The sequence below is a fragment of the Rissa tridactyla genome, chromosome 6, assembly GCF_028500815.1.
Source record: "Rissa tridactyla isolate bRisTri1 chromosome 6, bRisTri1.patW.cur.20221130, whole genome shotgun sequence".
NCBI lineage: Eukaryota > Metazoa > Chordata > Aves > Charadriiformes > Laridae > Rissa > Rissa tridactyla.
Window position 1 is genome coordinate 62815464 of NC_071471.1, and position 10323 is coordinate 62825786.

At 43.6% G+C, this 10323-nt stretch overlaps 1 protein-coding gene across 1 annotated transcript; it reads left to right on the top strand.

The window, feature by feature from the left end:
* The first annotated feature begins 259 nt into the window (after window positions 1-259).
* On the top strand, window positions 260-9977 carry TECTB (tectorin beta). Its single transcript, XM_054204960.1, has 10 exons — window positions 260-335; window positions 2175-2365; window positions 2790-2932; window positions 3014-3086; window positions 5623-5726; window positions 5806-5889; window positions 6089-6251; window positions 8204-8273; window positions 9217-9249; window positions 9729-9977. The coding sequence occupies exons 1-10, from the start codon at window positions 260-262 to the stop codon at window positions 9779-9781; spliced, it is 990 nt and encodes a 329-aa protein (XP_054060935.1). The 3' UTR covers window positions 9782-9977.
* The last annotated feature ends 346 nt before the right edge of the window (window positions 9978-10323 follow it).

The window sequence follows — 10323 nt, forward strand, 5'->3', positions numbered from 1 at the left end:
AAATGCACCACTAAACTGAAATAGTAAAATAGTCACGATAGTGACCCAGTGATAATAAGTGTCTTGGAAATATTTATCCTATAGAAGCAATTAAGTAAGTTGGGTGACAATATCAGTAATGTTATTTGTTTCTCTCTGCAAGAAAAATATGTTTAACGGTAGCTACAGTTCTGGGTCTGCAGACAATGCCTTTTTTTTATTTCCAATTTTAAAGACAACTTCAGTTTTTATTCCCTGTGTCCTCAGATCATTGCAAGAAATGGTGACTCTTACTTTCTATCTGCTGGTCATCTTGGCTCAAGCTCTTGCGGGGCCTTGCAATCCAAATAAAGCAGGTAAAATAAGTGTCCTATGATCTTCTCTTGTAATTAAGCTGCCAAAGGTGTTTTTTTCTATTCAAAAGTGGAAAGGTTTTTCTTCAGAAATTTAAACTGTGGATTCTGGAGAGCTAATTCTTACATTTCTGTGATTGGTCTGCCTTCAGCTAGCACAGTAAAGCAAGTACCACTCAAGTCCTAGACCCACAGAAAATTAGGCATATGCTTAACTCTATGCAATAATCATAGTGCAATAAAGTTAAGCACAAGCAGCACGTAGGCATAAAATGGCAAAGAAAACAACAACAATTCAATATTATCTGCAATAGCACAGGCTAGATGCAGGAGATCTTTGCTGGGCTTCAGTCCCACTGACTGCAATCAGTGACCAGTGGTGCATGAATGTGCTGGGCTGAACTACTGAAGCACTCTGCTACATTAAACAAAAAAAAACAAAAATCATTGATGCTAAAGCCCTAATTGTACCCTGATTTCTGCCTAGAAACTCAAATGATCTGGTGCCAGCCAGACCTGTAACGTAGAATTCGTTACAATTAAGAAATATGCTTTAGAAATGCTTTGGAATATGCCTCAATATGCCTCAATATGTGCTTTGTATGTGCGTGACTGTTGCCAGTTTACTGCTGGTAATTTCATGGTGTATCTTAAGTATTTGGCCCTCTAGCCATTTATTTCAGTACCTTCATTTGCACAAGCAGTTTCTCTGAACTGCAGAAATTCTCATAGCTGTAAAGTCTCCAGAGTTACAAATCTGACCACCACCACAAGCAGAATCAGCCTGTGCGTGCTGAAGGTTTGTTGACCAGAAAGGAGCTAGTTGCTAAAATCCCTATTTGACTTTCCTTGAGTATTCCCTAACCTTCTGCAGACACAAAAAGGCTGCAAAATCAGGCTTTTATCATAAAAATGATGTTGTCACGGGCTTTAAAAGAAATAATTGAATAATTCCAGGCAGGGTGTCTTTTTTCTGACTGTAGTAATTGAAGTCTTTCTCAATTTTCAGGTCACTAATGGTTAGTCAATATTTGCCCTTTAAATTCCCATCAGACATTCAAATTTGCACTGCCTGATTCTCTTTGAAAAATGTCCAATTCTGCTATCATGAAGCAATCAGTCTGTAAGTTATGGTGTTCAATATTCATGGTTGTATTGGCAATCACCATGCTTGGAAACATTGCACTGTGATTAATCATTGCCGTTAACAGAGCTAGGATTTCGGTTCATTTACTATTGCTATTAACAGGGCTAGGCTTTTCAGTTCATTTATTATTATTGCCATTAACAGCGCTAGATTCATTTTCAGATCTTAGCTTTTAAATTGAGAATTCTAAAAATGCAGTTTGCGCTGGTGCTGCAATGCCAGTGTGAGGAGAGAAAGGGTAGAATATGTATCATGGCCTGGATCTCACACCGCTACATAAAGGTGCCCATCTACTGAAACCTAAGAAAAAACTTCACCGGTGTTATTTTTACAGAGTCAGTGGTGTTAGAGAAGCCAGCTCTGCAGCACAGTCTGACACATTTCAGTGCAGCGATTTGTCACTTCAGGTTTCTCAGCAGTGTCTCTGCTCCTCAATCAGTTATTCCAGAAAGATAAAAAATTTACATGAAGTTCTGCATTGATTAGAAGGCAAAGGCCAAACTCTTCCGAAGAGGACAGAATTTAACAACCCAAAGGTCAGTTTTGTGTAGCAAAAGCTGCTCACATTAGGGGACCTTCCAGCACACACACCGGCTCACAGATGTTTAATCCCAATGGAAATAGGTGTGCAGACCCACCTCTTTGAAAGAAAAACACCACTGAATATCACCCCAGGTATATTATTTTCCTTTCAGATGTAATTCTGGTATACTGCTATCCTAAAACCATCATTACCAAAATTCCGGAGTGTCCTTACGGATGGGAGGTTAATCAATTGGCACTTGGAGGCATTTGCTATAATGGGATCCACGATTCAGGATATTACCAGTTCACAATCCCGGACCTGTCACCTAAAAACAAATCATACTGTGGGACGCAGTCAGAGGTAAGACTATCCAGGTCAGCATTTCTGAGCTGGACTTAGAAATCAACTGGACTCACTTGAGAGAGTCCCGTTTGCTTCAGCTTGGAGTGGGCTTTAAGTACTTTAAGGAAGGAGGAGACAAACTCCAGTATCAGGGAGAATGAAGAATCAATTAGTCGCGCCTTGCATCTACAGGCAAAACACTCGCAGGCTTTAGTGATATTAGTCTGTGTGTTAGTCGCCCATTTGCACCCATATTACACAGAACATATATATAGTAAGGTGTATATATAGGCAGCACAGCATATAAAGAGCTACAAAACCACGTTGCCTTGGGGATGGTGTTTTGTCACCAGATTGAGCCTTCGCTTTTCAAAGTACGAAGTTGTTCCTGATGCCTCAAAGACTCAGTACTGCCTACATTTCTCTATCTCACCATTCACAGTTCAAGAACCCCATTTATCACTTCTACAACTCCATCGTCTCCAATGACACGTCGGTAATTGTGAAGAGCCAGCCTGTGAATTACTCATTCACCTGCACGTACAATGCCAACTACCTGGTGAATCAGGCTGCCTTTGACCAAAGGTAAGTCCTCTTCTGGGAGTGCGCCTCACCCCGTCTTTAGCACCACGTCTCACTCATACAGAAACTTTGTTATGTCCTCAGGGTGGCCACCATCCACGTGAAGAATGGGAGCTCCGGCTCATTTGAAAGTCAGTTGTCCCTCAACTTCTACTCTGTAAGTGTTCTTTGCCACCCAGCTTTTCTCCTTCACTCCTCACAGGCTTCAGCCTAAGAGCTGGGGAAAAAAAAAGGCCTGCTGCTCCTGACTTCTGTGTGTCATGGAGCACGTTACCAGCCTCTAACAGTTAATTGCAGTGGGGTTTGCAGGGGTCCTTGTTTCTGCTGATTAACAGGGATAACTTAAACTGAACAGAGCAGACACATGCCAACTGTTATTTTAACCCCTCCAAATCAGGCAGATTTTTCTGCTGAGATACACATTTCTAACACGCTGACAGGTTTTATAAGAAAAAGCAAAACTTGTTTGTAGTCCCACTCAAAGAGCAGAATGCATCTGCAGGCACCACTGCTATCCCCGAGTCTCTATTGACACAACAAAGCTCCATCCATTTTTCTTGCAGTTTGCTTCCTGCTCCTCTCACCAGGCAGATATTTTGTGTTCCCCAGAGACCTTTAGGTCATGCTGGGATTTTGTTTCCAAGAAAATATTATCCCTGGATATCAGGCCAATCTTTTGAAACATCCCTCTCCTCCCCACAGCTCCTGGAGTCTTTTTTCCACCAAAGCACGGTTAAAAGCACCAAAGCCACCTCTCTATTTTAGCAGAGCTACAAAAAGCACAACTAATAATATACTGTGTTAAATTTATAGGCCAGCTAGAGGGAGTATTTAGCACAAGGTGGACTAATGGAAATCTCTCCCCTGACACCCTGCCTTTTGGGCACCAATTGATCACTAAACATTTTGGCAGCCTTGGGATTCCACATGAAAACCCATGTGGAGTTTTTTTCTGATATATGGCCCACGGGTAGTATACACTGGCAAGGTACCACACTGCTCCTGTCAACTCCTGGCAGAATGGCTGCAAAAACAAATGACAGACAGTCAGCAATGGATCTCTGGTACTTTTGTTGGGTTTTTTTGCTAAGTGACTGTTTTGTTCTAATGGCCATGGGGCTCCCAGGAGTCAAGGAGGGAGTGGCTGAACTGTTAGTAATACATTTTCCCACTGAGCACAAGTACAGAACAAGCTCAGAAAGCTAATGGACCACTCCTTTGTGGTTTTTTTTTTCCCATTTTCACCATGGAGAAAAGGTTAATTTCAATGAAATGTTCCTTTTTTTTCTGGCAAAATGGAAATAAAAGATTTATTTTGCCTACTTATTCATCTCTGCGGCTCCCTGACAGAGCCCTCTGCCTCAGGTGGGCCATACTTCCAGGTGCTTCACGTGCCCATTTCCTCATGCAGGAACAGTGCCCAAGCTGCAGCATAATCCACTGGAAACACTTCAGCCTCACCTGCCCTTTACTCTGTGATACACCACTAACAGCAAAAGACTGTGATGCAGCATGAGGGGCTGGAGCCCGAATGGAAATCAGACCTTCAGCACTGAAACCTGTTCTGAAGAAAAGCAAGATAGTACCCTAAAATGGTGTAGAGCAATAGAGTTTGGAAAAAGAAACACTATACCAGGTCCAACTCATTTTAGCACAAGGACTGATAGGAGTTTTGTGACAGGACTTCTGCAAGTTCTCTCCTTTGGGAGAAGTCTTTGGTTGAATGAGAATTTCCCAGGGCACTTAAAGCCATGGATCACTAATCTAAACACAGCCTTGAGCCTTAACTTCAGTGCATCCAATCTATCAGATGTTGCAGTGGGAATACTGTAGTGCCTCACAGCCACCTCAACGTGTAGGTGAGGAAAGTACCAGGGAACTGGTAAGAAAATCAGTACCAGGGAACTGAGCAAGAACAGGGAAAGATAGTCCAACAGCTCCAGAACTACATATACCTGAATCCTGGTATGTAGATCTAAGTAAGTAAACCAATGCTATAACTAAACGTGATACTCTTTATATAGTTCTGGTGCTGGCTTTGTTGTGATCTTACGCAATAAAAAGTGGTGGGATTTAAGGTAGGTACTTCAGTGTGTTTGTAACCAAACTTTCTCACCCGAGCACCACACACTGCACTACTTTTAGGAGGCTGGCTTTTTAGTGGATGAATAACTACAGCTGGCAGAGCTCTTTCTGCATGCACATGTCCCTTCAGCTCTCCTCATGCTGGCCACCACAAGTATAAATTACGGACTGCTGAACCTTTGCATATGGGCACATGATTTCTGCTTGTCTTCATTCCTTTTCCCCGACACATGGCCATCTCCCAACCCCACTCCCATTCCATACAGTCATCACCAGCTTTCCTCACCACCTCTGGTGTACCAGAAGCAGCAGCAAGCTCGTTTCCCACACATGCTGTGATAGAACACATACCACAACCCAAATACCATCAAATTATTAACATTATAATATCACTTATTATCATTATAAGCCGAAAATTAAGAAAAAGATTTTTAAACACCATCTTGGGTTTGCAATACTCCTACTACTAGGTGTGGAGCTTAGAGCTTGCAGGTAAAAAGAACGCAGACTTCTGGAGTTCATCTCTCCAGATCTGTCTGAAGTTGCCACATACCTTTGCTTTGCACGTTATTAGTAATGTATGATGTTTTTCTCTTTGTCTTTCAAAGAATGCCAAGTTTTCAAGTATAAAAGAAGCCCCTTTCATCGTTGAAACATCAGAAATTGGTTCTGACATATTTGCTGGAGTGGAAGCTAAGGGCTTAAGTGACAGGTAGGCAAGGGAAGGAGTAATAATTAATAAACTGGCAACCATGACATTCCTTGTTAATCTGGGGTTTGTGTCTCCCCAGGTTCAAAGTTGTTCTCAACAACTGCTGGGCAACTCCCTCCTCGGAGTATTTCTACCAGATCCACTGGCCTCTGATCACCAAGGGGTAGGTGCTGGTGGGACCTGGGGGAGCACCTCTGCCCAGCCCAGCCCTGAGGATGACAGAAAGCCGGGGGCGGGGGGATGCAGGGGCAAAAGAGAACCTGGCCCACAGCAGGGCGAATGCATCCATCAGACTGTGACCTCAGGAGATATTTCAATGAAGCCATGGAGGCTCTGACACCGCTTCTCCATACACAACACAGGTGTTCTACAGACAACTCCATCCTCGTGCACGAGAATGGGAAAACAAGCCGGGCGACGTTCCAGTTCAACGCTTTCCGCTTCCGTAACATCCCCAAGCTGTCCAAGGTCTGGCTGCACTGCGAGACGCACGTCTGCGACAGCGAGAAGTTCTCCTGCCCGGTGGTAAGACCTCCCTCCCAGAGAAACACACAGTGCTAAATTTAGACGGAGGATGTGGAGACCTTCCTGAGGGCACATTGGGTGCAGAGCCAGTGCCAGAGCTTTCAGTAGATGGAGCCACCGCCACGTGTGAACCTGAGTGGCCAGCTGTGCACCCCGACCCCTGTCATGCCACAGGCGCTGTATGCAACATTGGGAAACTTGTTTGAATGTATTGAGAAATAAGGTAGACTTTTAAAAACTCGGTTCTTGTCAATACCCCAGACTACAGTCCTGTCGGACAAACACCTACAGTTAAACACGAGCCTGAAAAAAAAGGAGCAAGTAGAGCTTTTTTGATTTTACCAAATATCTCGGTGCTGAGGGCACCGGGGGGCAGCGGTAGAGCCTGGCTCAAAGCACATCCCTAGTCGAACCAAACCTCCCAGTCTCCCTTCCCAGGGAAAATCCTCCCCACCGTCCTGCAGTGCTGCAGGAAGTTACTGCTCTTGCAGCCACCTCATGAAATACATTGTCACTGGAGCAGGAGCTGAGGATGAAGAGTAGGTCCCGGTGACCTCAGGTGGCAATGAGGTGGGGGTGCTATGCAGGCGTGTTATTCAGCACGGGGAGGTGCACACTGCTTGCACCAACTGATGAGGAGAGGGCTACTAAAGCGTCTTTCTTTAAAAACTTCTCTCTCCCTCCTTCAGTAACTCAGAGCTTCACTATTCTTTCTCCCACACAATGTATATGTCATTGCTATAAAACAAAGCCACACTTTATTTAACCTGAAATTAAAGCCCAAAACACTCCTTGGCCAACATACTGTTGTTTCAGCAACAAGTATTTCTTGCTGGAGAAGAGAAAGCATCAATTCTGGTCAAACCATCTTTTTTTTCTGAACTCTTTCTCAGTCCAGGAGCCAAATTAAGACAGCAATTTATTACCCAGCCTCAGCACTAAGCAGGGAGTGCTGATTTGTGCAAAATCTGCACGTTTGATAAAATTGCATTGTTAGAAATTCTAAGTTTCAAAGGCAAAAGAAAAAACTCTGATTTTGTTCTTTGCTTTTAGAGATTTCTTCAACTTTCCATCAAGCCATAGACTGGGGTTAAAAGCAAACACAGAAACGGTTCTCCTTTCTGACAGTGCTGTCAAACATCTACATCATCCTTACAGGCACAGGGTGGAATTCCCTGCTCACCCTCCAGTGAAGGATAATTGGTCGATCAAGTTAACATCCCTCGAGTCCACTTCCAACCCAAAAATGCAGCTGGTGGTCTGCTGCAATTAAGGTCGAACCAAGCTGGAGGTCTATGCTTACAAGCAACTCCTAACCAGAATTACCACACGCTGAGTTTGTAAAAAACATGTCCACAGCTGGGGATCTGCAAAGGTCAGGGGATGGACAAGGACCTTTAATCTGTAGAGCACTGCCCCCAATACAGACCTTGTCAGCTGTGACAGGCGTCATTAGTGCTGGACATGAGATGACCTATATGGAAGGGATTTGGTGCTTTCTGTTTCTACCCAATGGGCAACAATTATAATTAGCAATAAACAACAACAGAAGCCTTTGGAGAGGTCATGGGTTAAGCAGATGGAGCTCAGCTCCCCCCCTCCTTCTTGACAGGAGGCTTGTTTCAGGCAGGGTGGAAAGGGCAGCCCAGGAGGACCTGTGATTAGCAAGCAGACACCCATCTGGGCTCCTGCCATCTCACAACCGAAAAGAGCACTTACACTGACAGTCACGGCAAGGGCTGTGGCGCACCGAAATCCTCAGAAAATGCACTGTAAAGACTCTCCTTAAATTTCTCCTGCACCAAAAAAAACCCCAATAATTACAGGGGAAAAAATCCCTAGAAAATATGCAGCAATATAGATTTCATTTCCTTGGTTGGAAACGTGAGAGTTGGGTTTGGATTCTTTAATGAATTTTTTAGTGTACATGGCTTTCTCTCTGATCTCTTGAGACATGTGACAAACGGAAACAGCGCATGGAACAAACTGGAGGTGTTTTAGTGGCGGAGATCACTGTACGCAGTAAGTGACGGGGTGTCTGGGGTGTTTCTCCCTTTGGGAAGCCATGAAGCTGGGAACCACTGGTGGCTCAGGAGCAAGCCGAGGGAGCCGAAGCCTTCTGCCAGAGCCCTTTCCCCCGCAGCGGCAAGAGTCTGGAACAGAAGTTGGTCCCCTCCAGGCTCAGGGCTCTGGCAGAAGAGCTCAGTGAACCTCTCCTCATTTACAAAGTGAGTAAAGGAACCCATTTGGCATTAATGATAAATGGCCAAACCACTTACTTACACTGGAGGTTAGCAATGTAAACTCTGCTCACCTGCATTTGACCTCCGCGGCAGCCCAGACAAGCTCTGATAGCTCGAATAGGACTAGGAGAGAGGTCAGGCTTAGGAGCAGCCGGAAAGCTTTTCTTTACACTGTGGGTTGGTGCCTCAGCGTAACCCTAACTCTGGTAGGTTAACCCTTTGTGCCTGTCCCTCCTGATACACAAATTGAACTGCCTTCAGGTTTTGCCATTATAAAACACCTATTTTCTCTGACTGCTGCCTTCTGGAGGCACCAGGAATTTATCCCTGAGCTGGTTTAATTCTGTGGATCCAGCATATCTTTTGAAACAGGTCCTCGGAACAAGGTATGCCTAAATCATGTTTTCACTAGAGCCCTTCTTTATACCAGTTTATCAACTACATCCACACCAACCTGAAAGTCAATTTAAAATTGCAAAGACACGTAGACCAGCACTATTACAATTCAGTATGTTGCACCGGTAAAATCTCATCGATTTTAGAAGATAAAACAACTGAGAATCCTTTTGTAACTTCAGACAGTAAAGTCAAGAGGAAGAACTATCCAAAATTTCAAAATGTGGCAAATGATATCTGTTCTGCTCTTACAAGGCATGCTGGTGCACTTTGCCCTATTTTAAACATGCTATCCCAGTGTTATCTTTTTCTCTTATTTTATACAGGCAAAGGTTTATCCAGATTTTACACACTCTCAGGTAAATAGCAAAGTATGACAATGAAAATATCAATCCCAAATATGGATTTTGAGTGACTCCGTCAGCATAAACCCCATAGCTCAAAGAAAGACCTGGTAAATTTGACAGAAATGGAAGTATTTCAAAATCAAATTTTTTATTTCTCAACATTCTACACTTTGTTTTCCTCCTTTGGCACATCCCACACTCTGGCCAATAAGATCATACCAATAACTTCCAATACTGAACACTACTTTCTCTTCTTTTCATGCCTTCTTCCTAAAAAGGAGCAAGAATCTTTCACCGGGTTAACAGAGATGTCTAAAAGCATTTCTATTTGGAGAGGGTTTGAAAAAGCCCTTTCAAAGCCTATTTGTTAAAACTTGATATGGTGACAGAGCCACATTAAGGGCATGCAGTTGCATTGATGGGGGTGGGAAGAGAATGTGAAAGGCAGCTGCCAGTGAAGTACTCACATTTAGTCTTTGTTTCTCTTGCAGATATCATCTTCCACCTACTCTTTGTGATTGGATTTTGCGCTGTTTTATTATAAAATGCAGCCCACCTATGTTTCTTAACTTTTCCAATCCTGTTTGGACCTGGACTTCTTTACTAAGGATGTTTATTTTACAGAGGAAAAATGAAAGTCACAAAAAAACCCTTGTGCACCATTTTACCAGATAAATAAAACATTCCATGAGCTTTGTGCCTCGAATACTGGAGAATCCCAAAGCAGATTTGCCTCTCCTCAGTCTCTGCAGGTGTTTTAAACTAGTGAAAACCCAAGGGTTATGTATTCTGCTGATGCCTCCTTTTGCCATCCTTGACTTGTGATGCCAACAGTACCTGTTCTCTAAGGAACACAGGGATATGCAAACTCAGCATTTTTCAATGCCAAGCTTCCCTTCAGGGTCCCCCTCCCTGTCAGTCTCAGTGTGGTAGCGAACTCCCCTCCAGGCCTGGTCTTGCAAGGTCCTAGCTTGGATCTGTGAAGCCTTTGAACAACATGAAAACTAACCTAACATGTCAAGGATGGGGGAAAAATATGCTTTTTATGTAACAATAGTTAGAAGGACTTCTGAATTAATTACCTGG